Source organism: Bombyx mori, chromosome 12, assembly GCF_030269925.1.
Source record: "Bombyx mori chromosome 12, ASM3026992v2".
Lineage (NCBI taxonomy): Eukaryota > Metazoa > Arthropoda > Insecta > Lepidoptera > Bombycidae > Bombyx > Bombyx mori.
This window is the reverse complement of record NC_085118.1, coordinates 17,339,714-17,361,813: the sequence shown is the minus strand read 5'-3', so window position 1 is coordinate 17,361,813 and position 22,100 is coordinate 17,339,714. Positions and strand designations below refer to the sequence as shown.

The following is a 22,100-nucleotide window of genomic DNA, read 5'->3' as shown; positions in this document are numbered from 1 at the left end:
TAAGAACAAAGGAACTTTATTAGGATGCCAGAATCAACACTATGCCGTACATACAGTCAACAACAAAACAATTGTTCTTAAAGCAAATTATACGTTAATTTAAACTATATTACAGACAACAGCAAACTCGATAACACTTTACCATTTTATTAATCGTACAGAAAATATTGGATCAAGTCCGAGATAGAAATTCTAATGAGTACCTATTTACTACAGTGAATTGTAACAGTATTATTTACGGTCCTAGTTTGATGACAGAATATTATTTATTACAACAAAATATATACCTAGACCTAAGTACTTAGGAGTTATTTTTACATATCATAGGAACACAAGACTGAAGTGACTTACAAACTTTTAATTACATCAATAATAATCGTAGCTAAGTAAATTGAAGTTTTTTTTTATTGTTCGTGTTGGCGGACGAGCGTACGGCCCACCTGATGGTGAGTGGTTAGCGTCTTTCATGGACGTTAGCAATGCTAGAGGCAGAGCTAAGCCGCTGCCTACCGCCTAATACTCTCCACATTTCAATATTCTACACACATACGTACTTATATAAACATTTAACTTATTGAGTGAGTAGTTTTCAATGTTTCCAGCAAACGACTACGGGGTGTGGTGGCACATGTTGGAATATTGGTATGGTATAGTACATAGTATTCATTGCCCTTGTCTATTTCTTCCTCATTAAAACCGGGTATAGGATTTTCAAGATTGAAAACATACTTATGTTTTAATTTGATGTTAACTTTATTGAATAACTAGATGTGTTCTGCAGTTTCATTTGACATTAAATTTAGTGATTCTAAAATATTATTATGTAATGAGAGGGTCCACATTCCTGCACGGAACGTATTATTTTCCACGTTAGGCTGCTACGTAGAGGGCGCCCTCACTGCACACTCATTTATTAACTTTCATATCCTTATGATCAATTTACATAATTACCTTTTTATGATTGTCGTTTCTTTCCAATATAACTTTATTGGTGTTCAAAACGTGAAATGTTTTTTTTTTTTAATTAGCAACAAAATCAAAAGTGAAACCGTAAAATGTAAAATGTAAATATAAATGTATAATATGTAAGCATACTAAGGTACCTCAAGATGAATACTGACAGTTTTGCTAGTTATTGCGTATGTAATTGCTTCACAAAAAGTACATTTAATCATCTATCCCATTATTTGCAAGTGATATATGTCTGAAACTTAGCCTTGTCAGATTTTAACAAACAAGAAAACTGATCCACAATACTTCTCGATCGTATATCGATACGTCGATGCCACTATTACATAAAGCCATGAGATTCAGAGCTAAGTATCTCTACATTATTATCTAAGTATATTATTTATTGTAACGGGACATTGCAGACCTATAATAATTGTAATTATTGCTAACCTATGATACAACATTCACAATGGAAACCTTTAAAAATAGCTTTACTTAAAAATAAATGTAGGTAATTAAAAAGATTTTTTGTATAAAATAAAGTCGCAACGGATAACAAAACAAACATTAATATAAACTGAATAATATGTTCAAGTTAAACTTGCATAACAGTTGTACGATCACCGGTACTTGTGAAAACTTATTACTAAGAGTCGGTTAAGATCATTTATTAATATAGTGGCACAAACATTAGGTATCTTCATTTCACTGGTCTACTCATTTCCGACGGAAGCATTCGAGTTTTCCAATTAAAAGGGTAGGATAACTAACTACGAATCTTATATCTTACAATCTAATGGGCCTCCCTTGACTCTGGGGCGGGCAATCCGTCTGGTATGCATTTAAGGCGATGGGCCGTGAGTTGTCCTGCTTGATAGTTGCCTTGTCGTAAATTGAGCCTTGAATGGAGCCTTAATGAATTTGCGTTTAACAGACGTGTGATCAAGCTCGCAGCGCACCTAGCGTTAACTGGTTACAGAAGCTACATCTCAACAGGTCCCCCATCACCACATAAGTGCCTCTATTGTACGTAATATTTTATATTACTTTTTACCGTATAGGCAGACGAGCAGACGGTCCACCTGAGTGGTTACCGAGGTCAGCAATGCCAGCGGCAGAGCCAAGCCGCTGCCTACAAATCCGCGGCCTGCCTAAGTGTCGGTCTTTCCACCGATCGAATCGGAGCGCGTGATTGCCGGGGAGTGACGTGGGCCGTGTGCCCTACAACACCAATAGTTACACATATTTTGCGGGTTATTAGATTTTTTTACTTCTACTACTACTTGTCTTGTCCTCCGACAATAAACGTCGCCATTCATCCCGGCGTTGTGCAACACCCTGCCAGTCCGACACTTGGAGCTCACGTAAATTTCTTTATACAAGCGTCAGTTTGAATTTTATTACAAGATGTTATTTATTGATCGAGGAAGTCGTTCGTGTACAACGTGACAAGTACAGTATTATATAAGATCGGCACCGGCCTGCGGGATTTGATCGCTCAATACAAGTAACATACATCGGACGTCTTTTTATTTAGATCATGACTCATAAAATTATCTTTACTTTTACAATTATTTCTTTATGTTCTTCTTCATACTTCATATTCTTTACGCACAAATTTTGAACATGCAACATATTATTATATAAAAATAGATCCAAAACGCTAAACATGGAATGAAATCAATTTGTACAGTGATAATGCCTATTTATTAACGGATTCGTAACATTATTTGGGTTTCGCTCGTCCACTCTCGAGTAGATTTCAGTTTATTCATAATACGGGAGTGACTTTGACTTCCGGATATTCCAATATAATCACAGCGAAAACAGTAATGTCTACGAGATTCAATGGGAACGCGCTCTCGGATGGAAAATTAAATTGATTACGACCACGTAACCGATATCAATAGAGATAAAACTTAGCCTCTGCATTGAACGAATAATTTTAACTCTCGGGAAACCATTTAATCATATGTTCTTGACGTGTATCCAGTGAACACAAAGCACCCGTGCTTCCAGTTTTCGTTTAGCTAGCTGTCTGCAGAGATTAGCTGCCAATACACAGTACAGTACGTGTGCACATCGCCTTACAAAAACAAAGCATTAGCAACGAAACACATTTTTGCTAAATCTGGTTGTAAACTGTAGTGAATCACTTGCGAGTAACACAAAACTTGTTCCAACTACAAAATAGAGGTGAACAAAAGTCGAGTGATGTTGCTAGGTCTGCTGCGAGCTGTGGATGTTCCCGTGGACATGTTGCGGGGGGTGTCCGGGGGGCGGGAGGTAGTGCCAGTAGGGGGGCGCGTCCGGAGCCTGCGCCTGGCACGCCGCGGTCAGACCCGCCCAACTGAACCTGTACGCGTAGCGCTTCCCGTGTACCTGCGCCCGGGAAATTTACACAAATAAATACGGATATATTCCACGACGGCATACATGGCTTGTAGGAGCTCGCAGATTTTAGCCACTTTAGCTACCGTTCATTCCTACAAATGTTTAGTTCAGTGATTAACAACGCTAAAGATTTTACTACTGTTTCTCTACAATCAATTTTATCTATTAGCTATAATGTATTTTTTTTGTTGTTGCTTTACTGAGTGGACGAGCTCACAGCCCACCTGGTGTTAAGTGGTAACTGGATCTCATAGACAACTACAACGTAAATGCGCCACCCACCTTGAGATATAAGTTCTAAGGTCACAGTATAGTTACAACTTACTTTACTACTAGTAGAAATTACACAGAAACTAGAGATTGTAAAGCCCTTAACAGACCTATTCTATTAGGGTAAAACCTGGATAGATGCCGCAGCGGGATAGATGCCTCATATTCTAAAAACCTAACTTCCCGCACTCGTGACAAAAAATTAATTGAATAAGTAAGAACCACAGTCACCCTATACCTTATGTACCATTTGACAATCGCGTGGTGACGAAGTGTTTTCCTCGTGCATGTAATTTTCTCCGCGCGGAATTTCGCGAACACGTCAAAGATTTAAAGGTTAGTATTTAGCGTGGTATAACTTTATAATTAGTGTAAAATTCCATTATATTTTTTACTACGTGAATATATTGGTTTATTGAGTCTGCATCTAGGTGTAAATAAATGCTATTATGTTTATAATTTATTTACAAAAAATTTGGGCATCTATCCTTATCACAAAGGATAGTTGCCCTGATTTTTTGGGGTATAGGTGCCTTTAGGGGTAATCTATCCCTCCATACTCTGCTATTTCAGAATACAGCAGAAATATGCCACGAAAACATAAAACACAAACAAATGATTTACAGTTCAAGCAACGAAGATGAAGACAATCCACTTAACTATAAAATGAAAGGAAATAAAACTATAGATTGGCCCCTAAAGAAATCTAAGGGATAAACCTAAAACGCACGTAAAAATATCTGCATTGAATATTTTGAAAACTATAAAAATACGAAGTCGCAATCTGACTGGATTCAATGTTTAATGTTTCAGAACTAGCTACATGAAACGTGTTTTTCAGAAATGATGTAGAAGATGTGGAAAATTAAAAGCACTATCCAGTTAAACTTCAATTGGACAAAAAAATAAAGATCTTTATTGTGTTATTTTAATATAAAAAAATATGATTTTGCAATGTACACATTGACACTTAATGTGAATATTTTATAAACAATTAAGAATTTATATTTTTGTTGAATAAATATTTGTAAAATTTTATTTAAGAAAAACATATGATAATGCATGTTGAAACTTAAAAATTTGTAGTTTAGTAAACAAACGCTTTCAAAATTTAATTATGATCATTTGTGTGATATGAGAATTATCTTCAAATTATAAACATTAAAAATACAAAATAATATTTTTTATTATTATGACCCATGTTTCTTGGACACAATTGCTTTGTTAGGAATAGAACTTTTTAATATTTGGTTTGGTTTTTTCGTTTACACGGTATAAAAGGCATCTATCCTGCACTGCAGGCATCTATCCTACTCAGTATTTTCTTGGTGAGGCAACTATCCATACAGGTAGGCATCTATCCTCCAAAAAAAGGTTCTACGAAAAACGAATTTCTGCAAAATCTGTTTTTGATAGGTTAAAAAAAAATTATACTAATTAAACATAAAGGACTGAGCTAACTACATTAATAGAAATTATTCGTATAAAATTAATATTTTTAAAATTACATGACTATTTCAAAAAGTGGGGCATCTATCTCGGCTTTACCCTAAGTGTTTTCAATTAGAAACATAAGTATATATCGGCGACTAGTATCCGAAGACATTTTAAAACGACCATGTGTATGAGTGCAGTTTAACGTTTAGATCGAAATAGGCAAGCGACTCTGCGTCCGAGGGAGGCGCTACAGTACCCTGCGGTACAGGACAGCTCACCTTGCTCATGATGTTCTTATCATAATAGTACCGCAGCGCTCGCGATAGTTTGTCGTAGTTCATGTTGGGTTTCTGTTTGCGCCGGCCCCAGCGCCGGGCCACCTCATCCGGATCCGACAGGCGGAACTCTCCATCACCAGGGGGACCCTGAAGGACAAGATATTGGACATCTTAATTATTATACCACAATTATCGGGTGTTCTGCGCAATTGAAGAAGGAGAATGACATAAAGAATTTCCAACGCAATATGCTTCTTATTGTTTTATGTCTCTTCTCTTGTACTCCAGTCATAGTAAGATATTTAACAAAGAAGATACCTCCCAACAGATTCCAGGAGCTCCTGCAGCCAGCTCCTCCAGCAGGAACTGCCAGAGCTGCACCTGTCCTCCTCCAGCGCGTGCACTCAGAGCCGCATACCCATCTGAAACTCAACTGCTCTTTACATTTACGCTGCCTGCACAATGTACTGTACCAGCACTGGCCTCGTGACGGCCGACAGCGTGATGCCATTGTCGGCTTTGAGAAATGAGATCGAAATCTGTTTTTTATTGGAATTTTAAACCATGTTTCACGGCCGTTTAAGCAGGTAGGTAGTATCAGCCACTTTCTCACTGACGCGAGAGGCGTCATGATAATCGCCTTATCGTTGTCGCTGACTACTCCCCGAATCCTGATCACGCAGGAGCCAATCACCGCCGACGCCCTAGACACGTCCTTACAGATCCATCAGATCCAATAAGCTTTGCATTAGACACCTTTAGGAGTAGGGACCCCGGTAACCGTACACATCGAACTCGGCAAAGAGTTCGACATGCAACCTAACCTAAGCATCAGCCTGTTGAGTTTCTCGCCGGATCTTCTCAGCGGGTCGCGATTCCGATCCGGTAGTAGATTTGTTCGCGGAGCAGCTACTCTTGAGTTGTTAGGTCTCCTTTGGAGGCGCTCGGGTGGTTGCTAGCAAAACCCACCCCTGCTGGCTGAGCTTAGAAACCTCGAGTGCTTTATTTAGTACTTTTTTGTATAGCCTAGAAAACGTTTTTATAAACCTTAATTAATCAATCAAACAAAAGACATGTCGCTCGAAGCAAAAGGAAGATTCAAATGAACCGAAGTATTCATTGATAAAACTCATAGCGTTAAAAAGAAATGTTTGTTTTTTAATTTTATTTAATGTTATTATCTAATAACTAGGTGTACATGTGATGAAATTGAAATAAAATTCTTGTACCGGAAACATCATACAGCTCTGTCAAAAAGTAAGCTCTTTTAAAAACGATATACACCTACGCCAACGAATAACCCTATCATCATAACATTTTTTAAGCGATTTTTCCGGAATTGAGTTCACTTCCCGCTGCGAATTCTCCTATAAGATCTCTTTTGAATGAAAACGAGAGCCGCGAAGTGCTAATTTGAGTTTAAGAAAAGAAAGAATTCGGCTGGAGCAATATCTGGTGAATGAGGTGGTTACTACATGGTATTTGTTCAGTTTTTGGTCAAAAATTCATTCGCAATGATGGCCTTGTGCAAAGGCGTATTATCGTGCTACAATATCCAAGACTTTTCTTTCTTCAAATCTGGCCTTTTTGGTCGAATTTGCTGTCTTAAACGCCGCATTACGCTCAAATAATATTCTTCATTTATCGTTTGATCTTCCAACAAGAATTTTGAGTGCACAGCACCGCGATAGTAAAAAAAACACTTAACATTCAGTTTTCATTTTTGATCGACTCTGGCGTGTTTTTTCGGTTTTGGTTCAGTTGAAAGGCGCCACTTCGAAGACTTTAACTAGTTTTCATGTCACACTCGTAAACCCGCGTCTCACCGCCAGTAACAATGTATTTCATGAATGTTGTGTGGGAATCGAATCGTTCTAGCATGTTCTCAGCGATTCTTATGAGATTGAGTTTTTGGAGAAAATTCAGGTGCTTTAAGCAAAACATGTTTCACATCCAAGTGATTATTTAAAATGGTACGGACTACTCGTGAAATATAGAAAGCTTGGCGGCTATCTCTCTCAAATTTGAATGAGAAGTTTCAATCCCTATTTATTTCACTTTTGCGATGTTAATTCCAGTTTACTGGTGGTACCTCTTGTGAGTCCGCTCGGGTAGGTACCACCACCCTACCTATTTCTGCCGTGAAGCAGTAATGCTTTTCGGTTTGAAGGGCGGGGCAGCCGTTGTAACTATACTTGAGACCTTAGAACTAATATCTCAAGGTGGGTGATTTACGTTGTAGATGTCTATGGGCTCCGGTAACCACTTAACACTAGGTGGGCCGTGAGCTCGTCCACCCACGTAAGGTATAAAAAAATGACGAAAATGTTCAAGGTAGGACTCATTAAGCAGTAGGACGAACACACAAAAATGAATCATTATTGTATAGAATATTTGTAATAAAATAGCAAACAAGGTGGTAATGTCTGACCGTGGTAAAAGTGCTGGAGGCGTCTGTGCTCCGTCGTGCCCAGCCACAGCATCGCCGGGCTATTTCACACTTAGCATCATTAGACCCATGTCGTATGTATTTCTTGACTATTCTCATCAATATTTTAATGTCACATTTTGCCGCAACGAACTCACATTTTGATTTATTTGGTGTAAATTTAATAATCACTTCACTTAATTTTTTGTAATAACATTACCTTTGTTTTTAAATATATTTGAATGGATTTGTTTCACGTCACTCAACTATATTGGTAATTATAAAATTGTATGAATTTTAGAAACCTTTTTATTGAAATGTCTTAACATAAAAGCAGAAGTCCATTAATAGTCTTGTATACAGGTAGACAAACACAAAACAGTTAAGTATCACAATTTCTACTCAAGATAATCCGATTGCGCTGAACTTATTTTAAGTGAAATAGATGTTTTTTCAAATTGTCTCACTACTTACAGGAAAAATCTGTCGCGGATCATCTCCCAATTAAATTAATCTTAAGCAATGAATGAAATGTATCCAATTCTTAGCTGTATATTTTATTTTTATTTTTGATGTTAATGCAATGTCGATTGCACCTATAATTGAGGTGACATCTGCCATGAACTTTTGTCAATTTGTCAATGTTTTGTATTGATGATCACTTTGTTGGTGCAACTTATTAAATAAATAAATAAATAAATAAGAAAAAGGAGATCGTGTGAATGTCAAATGCTTATGAGACGATTGTTTTGTTTGATGGGTATTGATGGCGTCAGGAAAACTACTTTTACGGCGGCAACTCACGTCTGTAATTATCATTTCACGTTTAAGTCTACGACTCGTGAAAACCAATGTAATGCGGTTGTGAGTTGCGAATAAAATAATTGGAAATATTTAGATTATTTCTTCCGAGTTTTAATCACGAAACAAATGAATGATAAAATAATAAACCTAGAGACGTCAGTGATTGTGATCGAATGTCGATGACTGGGCGAACACTAATAGGTAATCATAAATAAACTTTACACATCACATCACACGACCCGAAGTTATGAATTTCTCCTGCGTTATATGTGCCGGAACTACACGTACGTGACAACAACAATGTTACGTTACATTTTGAATGTGTTTAAAATAATTTTATGATTCACTGTCGCCTAAGCTTCACTCATTAAGACGTTTCTATTAATTACAGTAGGTACTTGGGAAAGTCGATTAAACTATCGAAGTATAAATATTCAGCGCGTACATGTAAAGGTTACTGTTAGAGTTTATAATTAAAAAATTTAACTGCTCAAGTTTATTAGTTACAATGAAGACCGATTTCAAAAGCACAGAATCTGAGTCGTGAGTAATCCGGATGTGCGGCCGGATGCGACACCGGAAGCGGACGAGTGAGGACGAGTGCTGCGACACACCATTGCGACCCCCTACCATCTACCCCCCTACAACCTACCCCCTCCCACTACCCTCTCGTCCGGACTCAACTGAAATCCTTAAGATTTTGTGCTCTATATAATAATATATCATTAGAGAGTGTTTAATTTATTAAAAACTAGCGACCCGCCCTCGCTTCGCTTCGGAAATTGTAATTTATTATTGATTTCTCCACTATTTAATGGATGTCTTTAAACATATAACCTTCCTCTTCAATCACTCTATCTATTAAAAAAAACCGCATCAAAATCCGTTGCATAGTTTTAAAGATTTAAGCATACATAGGGACAGATATAGGGACAGAGAAAGCGACTTTGTTTTATACTATGTAGTGATAGTGATAATAAGGGTTACATTTTTATTACATATTTACACTGTCAATAACGCATTGGCCTACTGGTAACGTTTATAATACCTCCGATGTCTGACAAACCTTGACCCACTTGATCTTTAGTAAGTTTATCGTCGCTCGCAAACACCGCTAATGACAGGACACTGACAAGCCGCTTGTATGGGGCTAAATTATTTTAAAGTAAGCCAAACAATTTTATAGTTAAAAAATGCTAAAACAAAAAAAATATATACTTAGATGTCATAGCAGATAAATGAGCGTATATGACATTGTATAATAAGGATACACTGTTTCAGAAAAGCCATTTGAACCGGCGACATCTAACATGAAAGGCACGAAGGATTACCGAGCTAAATGCGCACTGTATTAAAATATTCCCTGTCTACCTTATAATCGAAGTAGCTTGGACTCGCAAGACAAGTAAATCACAGTTGATTTAATTAAGCGTAAAGCCAGTGTTCGGGGCGGCGTGTCGGCCGCGGTAATCCACCCCTTGATGCCTTACCCTCGCCTCTACATGCCGGGGTGAAGAGTCGGGCTTAGCCTCACATGTAACTATAACAATTTAACGCGTCCATGACCCGGCGGGATCGAGCGTCTCAACGAACAGATTACGAGTTCGAAACTAAGTACCTATGTATATACTATACTTAAAAATACGAAATTAATTTTCAGTTTTACCGAAAGTCGTAGTGTACCTAATGTGAAATATGTTCAGAAGTGGTCACGTTGGCTATAATATTAGCAACATGTTGACATTAACATGAGTTCGCGCGTACCAGAACTGCCTTTTGATTATTGTGAGATTTAGGAGACGTCTTTAGAGAAGCCTTCGTTGCAGATACCATATATTGTTATAGACACTACATCGCCACCGCGGCACCGGTCACGTTGAGATGAAGCGTAGTTTCTCATCTAAGTAAGCCGCCCCTAATCCGAAGCAAAGCTTGAAAGGGTAGAGTTTATTACGCTGTTTAATAAGTTGCAAACGATTTTTTTAATAAACGAACTCGATCCATAATGTATGCGGTAGATAGCATCGCATGCATAATGCAGTAGTGTCCCGTGGTGTGAGGCCAATATAGAGCGCTCTCCTGCCGCCGCCGCCGCCGCCCGCCCAGCGTGGGGCGCCACCCTCGACTCGCCCAGGATATCTTAGTGTAACATGGCATTGTACAGTTGGTGCTGATTGTATCGCAACTTGTGATCGCATTCTATTGCTGTCGAATACAAAATGAGACGGTCAGTGACCAGCGCTGGCACATCAGTGACGTTAGGCATCTTGCGAGGACGTCGCCTGTTGCAGATTCCAGTTGAGGATTTTTCTAATCTCGTTTATAAAAGAACATGTCGACAACAAGGCGTTGAACTAGAAATGAGTTGTAAAGTTGCAATGTTTGTGAATATTTAGAAGATTGATCGCGTTGTAGTCTGCTGGCTTGTATGACAACAGTTCACCTACTGACTAGAGGATGCGTATTATACAAGTGTGCGACGTCGACCACCTCGAGCTCCTTCTGTCGATGTAACTTTAGGACGTCATGTGAGTCCGCCCGGGTAGATGCCACCACCCTGCCTATTTCTGCCGTGAAGCAGTAATGCGTTTCGTTTTGAAGGGCGGGGCAGCCGTTGTACCATTAAAAGTGAGACCTGACAACTTATGTCTCAAGGTGGATGGCGGTATTTACGTTGTAGGGGTCTATGGGCCGTGAGCTCTTCCAACCATCTAAGCAATAAAAAAAATAAAAAAAGATGGTACCGAGTGTTGCTAGTCCCCAAAAGACGTTACTTATTTCTGTAGCACAATAGTCGTGCAAATTTAGTATTATTTTAGATCGTGACTTTATGATCATAGTCGTTCGTGAGCACAATATATTACGTGTCCTACATCTACTTGTGCTATAAACACCTGTGTTCTGTTTACACTAACCAGTCTCTAATTTTTAAATACTGTTTTGAGGGAGAGTTTGGGAGTTTCGGATCCTCAGCGACGCGTCGTGGCGACGTGCGCGATATACAAATTAATGGCACATTCCTGTAGTTTTATGTAAGAATATTGTGACTGATGATTGGTATTGAATTCCTTTCCATGTGTTTATTAACATTTACATTTTGTATGTACATATGTGGAAAAGGATTAAAACGGAACGATGCGCCAGCAGGGCCGTTATGTGGCCTGTTTTTCACTTTTTAGTAATTGCTTAATACAGTCGGGACGTAGTGTTTCTTCTAACAATTTATTTTCCGCAGCCAAAATTGTGATGATTTATACATAAAGAAAACCGTAAGCAGTAGGTATGTTTTTCTGATCATTTTCAGTTCGTTGGTTAAAGTCTGTTCACAGAAACGCGTAATTTATTTTTGCGTGGTAATTATTAACTTAATTAATACTAAAATGTTTATAAGAACGTAAAATTATACAAAACATGAACGGCTGGTATTTATTAGAAGGATGTGAGATCGAGGGCAGGTCATGTTGTTGTATCGCAACCGCAGACTGTTCTTAGAAGTATTAAGTGTGGTGCAAGTTGTAAGATCGAGCGATTGTACGACAAACGATGATCGCTTCTAAAGTGTTCTCATTGATAAATACGTTATTAGTACAATATCTTGTTCCTTTATAGTTTCACAACTACTTATCGTATTTTTTTATTAATAAGGTTTAGTTAGGAGCGTTACACTTAACAATTAGGTATGCTGCGTACAATGGTACGATGATTAAATAAATCTAATCAATGAATGGATTATTGAATGAATACCTTCGTATCTGTTCACCAGAGTTACAATCAATCAAAAGAATCTTCAATTAACCCGGGGATTTACTTTATGGAATTAAAGCTACCAGAACAACCGGCGGAGACTGGCTTGAAACATAATTTTCATCATTAAAAGAATGAATCAGAAATATTCGAACAGTGTGGGCCTTCGAAAAGAATACTGTGGTATGTTTCCACGTGTGGTTTCCGTGTATTCCAGGTATGGCCAAACGCGGTAACGGCCGGCCCACTGTTAAGCTGACACGTTTATAGACTGTGGTACAATAATCTTTATTACATTTTTTTCAATATCTGCTAAACTGGTGGTAGGACCTCTTGTGAGTCCGCACGGGTAGGTACCACCACCCCGCCTGTTTCCGCCGTGAAGCAGTAATGCGTTTCGGTTCGAAGGGTGGGGTAGCCGTTGTAACTATACCGAGACCTTAGAACTTATATCTCGAGATGGGTGGCGCATTTACGTTGTAGATGTCTATGGGCTCCAGTAACCACTTAACACCAGGTGGGCTGTGAGCTCGTCCAACCATCTAAGCAATAAAAAAAAAAAAAACTTCTACACTCTATAGATGTTAACGCTTCAGTTTATTACTTGGAACAATCGTTTTCCCGCTGTGTTCGCAAGAGGTGGAGCCCTGTTTAGGCGGGGCTTCCTAACACCGCGCCCACTTACAGTCAGGCACGTCTCAAATATACACATACTGAATTATGAGGTCAAACAAACTAGCTAGTAGAATTCATAAAGTATCCATTACTTAAGAAAAATAGATGAGTCATATTGTAAGTGCTTCATTGGGATACAGAAATATCATTATATTAGACATACTCGTATATATTATCTGCTGTGGCATTCAAAGTTCAATAAAGACCCAAAGACGAAAATACTAAAGGATAAAGACGCTCCGTACATTTGTGTCGAGCGATGCGACGGCGTCCGTATACCTACTGAATTTGAACTTAGCTCTCTTAACAACTTTCACAATGAAAGAATACCTAACACAGCTTAATAAAAATCAAACGGCTAAAAAATATAAATGACTAGTGTTAGAGCGCCATGTGAGCCCGTGCGGGTAGGAACTATCATCCCACCGACATATTTCTGCTGAGAAAGAGCGATACTTTCCGTTCGAAGGGTGGGGCAGCCATTATACTATAGAACTGGGATTTACAACTCATGGTTCAACGTGGGTGGCAGCATTTACGTTGTTAATGTCTATGGGCCTCGGGAGCCACTTAACACCAGGTGGGCCGTGAGTTCGTTTCACCGTCTAAGCATAAAATAAAAGAGAGGCGTTTGACAGCCTCTCTTTTATTTTATGCTATATTTATGTCCGGTCGAATTGATTGGTAGCTCCAACGCGGGGTGCGAATTCTCGGTTGAAGTCAGAATCTATAAATATAAAACATGTGCGGCACATAACACAGTTCTGAAAAAACACATAGCTCGGCTTAGCTCCGCTGGCCGGGCCACTAGTGGGTACAAGCGGACCATTACAATATGTATTATATAATAGTGTGTAGCTCGGTAGGCAGCGGCTTGGCTCTGCCCCTGGCATTGCTGAAGTCCATGAGCAACGGTAACCACTCACCATCAGGTGGGCCGTATGCTCGTCTGCCTACAAGGGCAATAAAAAAAAACAAAAAAAAAAAAATATTAAATACATAAGGTATTGGTTAGCCCCGTTTTCACTGAAGCGAGAAAAAGCTTTCCTCGAGACTAACCGATACGCACTTGCCCCGATTCGGTAACAACTGACCTGAAGGCTTAAGCTACTAGTCCGCGACCCGCGGGTATCACCACGGGTATCCAAATTTACTGGCGACTGTTTCTTTGTCCGGTAACGGATCGCGTTTCTGTACAAAAGCTAACTGTTATTTGTCAAGCAATAGTCTATTGGATTTTTTAGACGCTGATGCTCAGCTGTAAACACCCACTGAGTGTCTGGCCGGATCTTTTCAGTGTGTTGTGATTCTGATCCGGTGGTAGATTCAGCAAGGCACTGCTCTTGCTTTGGCTAGTGTTATCAATTATTCAGGTTGAGCCGGTGAGCTTATGTCAGCAGTCCGAGCGTAGCTGGGATATCCTTTTTGGCTACCAGCCATTATGTAGGGGAGAAAAGCTGCAGACGTTTCATTTTTAAGGGCTCCAGACAACTACAAGTTTATCTCCTGTGTTATTGGTATTAGAAACAGTTTAAAACCCAAATAACATTTATAAAGATACGATTAGTGTGTCCATAAATCCGAATGCAGTGACTTGATGGTGATCCTGGGCACCGCACTAAGTACTGAACGATAATAACAGATATCGTATAGATCTCTGTGCGCGCACGCTGAACTGCGACTCTGAGATGGCATGTTCCCCACGCGGACTCGCGGCCACGCGGCGTGCGTGCCACATTCCTGCGCTGTGATTCAGCAGGCGTCAGGGTACCCACGGAATGTGAAAGCAGAGGAATCCGGTCCCGCGGACACAGGTTCACAGCGACTATCGTATAAACTAGATGTACCTACATTACGACTCATCTGACGTGCAAATGATAAAATAACGCTTAGGTTTTTAAGTTAATGTTTTGTAGTGTGTTGTACGGGACAACTGCCTCTCCGAACAACCTTGAATAACATTTAGTTTTATTACTTAGTATCGAAATGAATCAATGAGAGCTAAGTTCGAATGTATATTTTATAATATACACATTTAAATATTTTGTAGAGTCAAATACTGATTAAGTATTTTTTCTTTTAGGTTTCGCTCCAATTCTGACAATTTTGATATAGGTATGTTGAAAAAGTTTTCCAAAACCTCAAGAGGTGCAAAGCATTTTTTTTAATTGTTACAGGTTTTTTTTTAAATCAAACAAAATTGTTGTTTAACTCGAATGCTATGTTAAGCTTACCTATATGTTTTTCGGAAACACAATTTAAGACTAGCAATAAAATGTTGTAAAGTGACTAAAAAACGTATAAAAACAAAACAAATGCTTCCCTCAGAATGTTCCCTCTCCCCGTAACGCCTCATTTCCATTTAAAGCCAATAACAAACCCGCTACTCGAGGCTGTGACCCCTTCGCTCCAAATTACATAATATTAACCTCAGAAATGTTATTTTTCTTTTATTATGAGTTTATTTTAGATATTGCGATTTTCAAAACAGGCCACACAAGCTATATCCATTCTCTGAGTTTCTTGTTTAATTTAAGCCTTGATAATTCCATGAACTAACTTCAAACCCTTAGTGACGTTGATAGGTGTGGAAGTATCGAGTGGTGTGTTGGTAGGTGGTAGGGTTCAATACCACAACGCCTGTTTCAGAAAAATATTGGAAGCATTCGGTATTGGTGAGTCGTTATGCCCCCTGCCATTGCTCTTTTTCTTGAGAGACGATAGCGAGTCATCGTCAGGTGGGTCGTATACTTGTCTGCCTTCAATGGCCATTAAAAAAGACTTTAATGATGGAGGAGTAATGTAAGTGAACTAAAATAACAAACTGTACAGTTAATAAATATGCATATAAAGTGCCGCCGCGGCCTCTGGTATTCCTAACTGTTTTGTGCGAGGCGGCGGTGTCATCTTGTGTTGATCGATTCGAGATGATCCTCCCATCTCCTTTTTTTCATCGCACCTCCCGCCGTCGGAGCAGAGTTCATCCATATCATCTGGAACCGCTGTGTTCATCGACAGTGCGTTTCCAAAGATCTTTTCTGCCATGAACCATCCGGCTTTAGAATGAGCTCCCCTGCACGTTGCTTCCCGAGCGCTATGACGTCTTTCTTCAAACGAGACTTGTGGAGAGTACTTAATGGTAGGCAGCGGCTTGGCTCTGTCCCTGGCATTGCTGACGCCCATGAGCGACGGTAGCCACTTACCATCAGATAAGCCGTACATACGTCTATATACAAGGCAATAAAAAAGAACCTATCTGTGGGCTTCGGTAATTAAATAATATCGGACTGACCACCGGTGGCAATACAACACTAAGACAAAAGGCGTGACCGGATCCACACGGGCTCGCGGAGCGCTGCCACCCACCTCTACACAATAACACTGGAATAATAGGATAGTTGTGTTAACTATCCATAGCCCAATAATAACTAATAGGATAGTCATAATAGCTATCCTAGTTATAATAATAACAAGGCGGGCGTGACTTAGAGTCGTGTGTAACCGAAAATGGCACGTTTGTTCTTATTAAATTGAAGTCAATTAATTTAATGGCGCCGGGGAGGCGAGACTAGAACGAATCATGCTTCTCGGAAAACTGTGAGAAATAACAACAAAAAACATTTTATGAATTAATCATTACAAGTTTACTATCGTAATGGATTTACGGTTAAATTAAAAACGGTCTTACAATGTATGACTACCCTGGCGAACGTTATAATCTATCTATTAATTATTTAGTAGCGGCCGCCTCGGCAATACGTATGTAGTCTCGGCGAGCAAAGTTGACATTATACAATCAGGTACGCAAGCAGTATGCTTTCGAAGGCAAAAAAATATTCGATTATTTAATCATCTTTTGTATACGTTTTTCCAATAATTTATAAGCATAGGATACCGTTTAATATTTTTGGAACCTTCAATTGCCAGAAGTGTTAGTCTTAGCCTTAAAATTTGTTTCTTTTGCGCTTCATTTGGTCAGAGTATGTTGCAGTGGCGGGAAATCCCATAAATCGTTAAGTTAAGATGTAAATAAGGTTTTCGACGTAAGACTGCAAATGCCAAGGTGCAACAAGCGCCGTCCTTGTTCCACACATATAGCGAATACTTCATCATACTTGGCTGATGGGCTGACGGCCCGTGTGCAGAGCGTCGTGGGAGGGTCGAGCTGCGAGTGCAGACTGCGGCTCCACCAATAACAAGTCACAAATCCGGTACACAAGCTATATTTAAGTGTATTAAATAAATTTGATGTCAATTTTATTTGAAATTGTCGTTTTGTGAAGATCGTTGTGTTGAATTTAGGAACGTAATTTAACTTTAAATCAGATATTGTTTTTTTCCAACTTCATTTTGGTTTTCTTTGTTAACTTAATCACGTAATAAATAACTCAAGGCTGCAATAGTTTTTATTTGCACAAATACGAAATCGCCATTTAACAGGCTAACAAAGGTCCGGCCGTTGTGACAAGTTCCCGTCGCGGCGAGCGCGGACGCAGCAAGGTGTTCAGTGCGTTCAGCTCTCTTCAACAACGTCAAATGGTATCCAAGAGATATCCGAACGTTACTTACCATCAAAAAGACCCATGAATCAGGGACAGTCACTCAGGGTCCTCAGTATTGACGGAACGCAATTGATGCCGTGTATCAGTGGCGGATTAAAGGTCCAGAGCGCCCTAGGCAATCACTTTATCGGCGCCCCTGTACCGGCCATAAATGGCCATCATAATACTATAAATTTTAACTAGTTGTTTTTGCAATTACGATGACGTTGTATCATCAAACCCTAGACTTTAATAGACCAGGATAAGTACAAGGGGTACTTACGCTAATGCGCGAATGAAATACAAACTAACCCGCAATATTGCATAATACGAGTATATCGATGCTTGTGCAATATAATCTATCATAGATTTAGATTACAGATCAGCATTTAGTTCTTAATCGTCGATATGTTATTTTCTTTATTTATTTAAAATTCTGAGCTCGCGTGCCTCTTGTAACTACACGCCCCTATGCACGTGCCTAGTTTGCCCTACGGATAATCCGCCTCTGCCGTGTAAACAAACACGGACTTACATTAGTGCCCTACCTGCAGCTCTGAAGTTCTTGATTAGAATGACGACAACTCTAACCGCGCTTAAAGTGTATTGTATGTAGGGTTTGCAGCATACTGTTGCTGGCCGTGCCCCGTAGTATCGGCTCTGGTTTTTATTTGTATTAATTGAATTGACGAGTGAAAGAGCTCAAGTGTGCGTGTGTAGTACAATGGACGACGTCGCCGGAACAGGCAAGGCAGTGGTCCCCCAGTGCGAACTTACGCAAATCAGATTTTTTTAAGGTTTATTTTTAATCAAACGATGTTATTCCCTAATCGTAAATGAGTTAAAGTACGTATTTCATTTAAAAATTATACCCTCCTGCGAGATTAGAACATCGGGAGAGTCGCACTGCTCGATACGAGTATACCTGACGAACTATAGTTTAGGTCAGGTCGCGCAACGTTCTCAGACATATATAGCTGCCGTATGGTAATCAAACCTTTAGTATACAAAATATATAATATCTCGCTGTAGAGTTTGGGCTTTTTAGCTGATCAGCTTCCTTAAGCCATTAATATAGTATCTTAGTAATGTTGCAAATAATTATATAGGTAATAATTCACTTTTTTAAATTAAATAAACCAATTAGCGTTTCAATATAGACTTACTACATATAAACAGATTAGTCAACCTTCCTAATCCTCAGAATGGCTTGCGTTAGTTAAAGTGGCGAACTTTCTCCTATACTGAGAATATTATTTGCAACATTGATCGGCGGCGCGAGGTCCGTCGCAGAGAGCCATCGTTGCGTAAATCATCATTACTCATTACTGTGAAACGGAACTGTAGTTAGTCAATCTTTGGTTTTATTTCGGGCAGCTAAGCTACCTTAGTCATTTTACAATTCAAACTTTTTCGTAAATGAGATTTTTTTGTTGTAAATGAAATAGCTAGTGTACCTCAGCGGTTATCGCAACACACAGACAGGACAACTTGAACACTGTCGGTCTTCTCCAGGCACGAGGTCACTGTCTCTATTGTATAGCTCTGTGTAAGGGCTGTGCCGCTTCAGAGAGGAATTAATGAATGAATTGGTAAAATATAGGTGTGCAGGAGAATTTGATTTAATAAAGAGTTTACCTCCGAGGATTCGCAAGTCGAATAGGGAGAGGCTGTGGCCTTTTATTCGGGCCAGGAGGTTCGCTCGCTTTGAGTCGGGGCTGTGAGGTAGATCTCACTGAAGTAGAGCCATTTGATACTTTTCGGCCCAAGCATTCGATTTTCACGTTGAAGAGCTATCAGAGGGCAGTAGCTTTAGCGTTCTTAACGTTCTATAGGCGAGGAGTCGGTAAACTCGTATCAAATGGGTCGTCTTTACCAGTATTCAAATCCAATGGCAGGAAATGTTTTATCTAATTAAATACGAAGAAACAATTAGATTCTAAAATAAAAACCACTGAATTTATTAGATGCAACTACTCATAGCGATGGATTATGAAACGAACTGATAAAACACTTTCTGACTCAAAGCGATCATCATGCGACATCGACCTTTTGTCTTAATGTGGGAATCCACGACGTGGTTTAAGTGGGCTCGAGGAACTGATCACCTAAAGCAATATGAGAGACGTACAGGCCGAGCTGTAGTGGTACAACGATCATCATCGAACTGCGTTCATCTGGCGACCACGCCGCGGTCTACTGCGGAAGTGAATCAATATTTACCCGGAACTGTGTGATTCATTTTAGTTGATTCAGTAATTCATCTACTGACATTATTGTTCGGCCACCAAAGTTAGTTTAGTCATTCGATCTAATTTTAGCCGCACGTGGCGTGAAGCACCTGATTGCGGCGCCGGCGCGAACCACGCGGGAGAGCTGTGCAATACGGTAGATAACACCCCGTGTAGCGCGCTGGGTAGAGCCGCGACTAGTTTGTAACTTATTTTCCTCGTGTGACCCGAATGTTAACTGTTCTTGCGGTATGACAAACGAAAACTACAATTACGCAACGTGTGTTGGCTCACTACGAGTATATTAATATAACATAAGTCTTATAATAACATATGACTATGCAAATTTACAAGGAATTCCTTCGTATTTCGCTTCTACGCCCTAACAACAGGATAGATGTCTGTGGTAAGCAGTTGGTTATTTATTACGGAATTAAAATAAAAAACAAACTGTCCTACACACCTTTTTACTTGTTCGAGCATACTTAATCACTTGAATGTCATTTTATAAGAAAATTTACTAGAATTAAAAATAATATTTGTGAAAGAACTAACACATGTAAAAACTATTATGCAGACGGATTTTATGAAAATATTAAAATTAAATTTGTAACCTTATCGAGATAAAAGGAATCTGCGAGTGAGACCTTCAATTTTATTAGCGTTATAATTTGAGCCAGCCCAATGACACGAGTTATAATTAAACGAAATGGTGATCATTAAATCTCGTTCAACGATTAATTCAACTCTAATATCATCAGTTATATCGTTTTTTATTTATTAATTAGAAGTGGTGAAAAATACCTCAATTTAATTGAATTCTTAAAGATCTAAATCAATCATCGCTCGAAACTCGATAGGAATGCAAACGTTCTGATGACAAATGATGGAATCATTTTGTTTGCTGCTGAAATTCCCCAGATATTTGGCAACTTCCGATTATTACTTGGTGCGTAAACGACCTCATTATTTTGAATCATTACGAGAAAATGAGATTTGGCGCCAAATTCTTTTAATTCTTCACGGATTATTCGGACAAACAATTTACTTTTTATGTCTAATGTTCTGTATAAATAAAATAACCTTAATTATATTTTTGTAAGCTATAATGGATGGATAACACTATTCGGTATGATTTTTAGTGACAGGATCGCATATGGAGGAGGGATCACAAAAGCTCAACCTCTATCGTTTCAAACAGGAGCCCCTATTGTCTGTAGGTAGTTGGGAGATAGGTAGGAAACAGATTACTGCCACTGTGGAAAACTCGATGAGGCCGAGTTCGCACAAGTCCAACCCTCGTGGTTAGTAACCGTGGAGACTATCTTTGACCTACCAGATTTATTCTTAACCATTTTTTAGTTCTTATCTAATATTTTTAGTTCATTTCAACGTATTGTTTTCACTTAACATTTCCTGAGAGTCAGGGGCATGCCCATATCTATGTTAAAGACACGTTCGCACATTGATGAGTTGAGATAACATCTTTTGCTTTGGGGTGATTTCTGTCGATTTATAAATCTACTGGGACCTTAGGGGGAAATGAGAAACGATAAGGGAGTCGAAAACTGTGTAATCTGATAAGTACTTAAATTGAATCATATTATTAGTTGTAATAATAAAGGCATGTGCGTATACGTTGAGCGCATGACTTAAAGATATCAGCCACAGATATCAGCAGTCAATTTAGAAGTTACAAGCCCCGGCCAGAAGAGGCAGTGGTCCGACAGTATTCCTTGTGGGTTCTAGGTACCTTTACAAACTACATATTCACTTCTCGTAACATATTGTATGGTCAAAAACACGATAACAAATTCAAAATTAATACTATAGACATACATAATTGGATTATATTAATTCATTTGAAGCATTTCCAAAAAGAAGGAGGCTTTATTTTTGAAATATTTTAATTAACCACATAGTCTCAGATTAACGTAGCTAACCTGAGTTAAATGGTTACCCGATTGTTAATCTACAGAACTAAAAAACGATGTCGAAATCAACACTACAGGAGGATTCTAGGATTATTTTCATATAATATATCAATTCAATTTTAAGAATATCATGTATTTTTTCAGATTAAGTCTGTTTTCCGTGAAGTATTATTATAGTCAAACTACAGATAAGTTAGGCACGCATTAAAGATTACCTAAGTGTTCTCTACTGACCATGAACAGACCCCAATTACCCATCTAGTAAATCGAAGTAAAAACCAAAAGTTACATTTCGTAGAACACAGCTGAGTCACTAACCGTGAGAGATGAATGGAACTCACGCGTGCTGCGAAAGTGATTCATCGCGCGCTCATTCATGAGTTTTTTTGGCGCGCTTTTATACTGCTTACCGT

General features: G+C 39.0%; 1 protein-coding gene across 1 annotated transcript in view; it reads right to left on the bottom strand.

Annotated features, from left to right (window-relative positions):
* Positions 1-22,100, bottom strand: part of LOC101737489 (DNA-binding protein D-ETS-6) — a 28,767-nt gene continuing 6,667 nt past the window's right edge. Inside the window, exons 4-6 of the mRNA XM_021348461.3 lie at positions 5,649-5,752; positions 5,331-5,477; positions 1-3,333 (exon numbers count right to left, since the gene is read on the bottom strand). Of these exons, the coding sequence (XP_021204136.1) occupies positions 3,172-3,333; positions 5,331-5,477; positions 5,649-5,752 (413 nt within the window). The 3' untranslated portion in view covers positions 1-3,171. The remainder of the gene's footprint in view (positions 3,334-5,330; positions 5,478-5,648; positions 5,753-22,100) is intronic.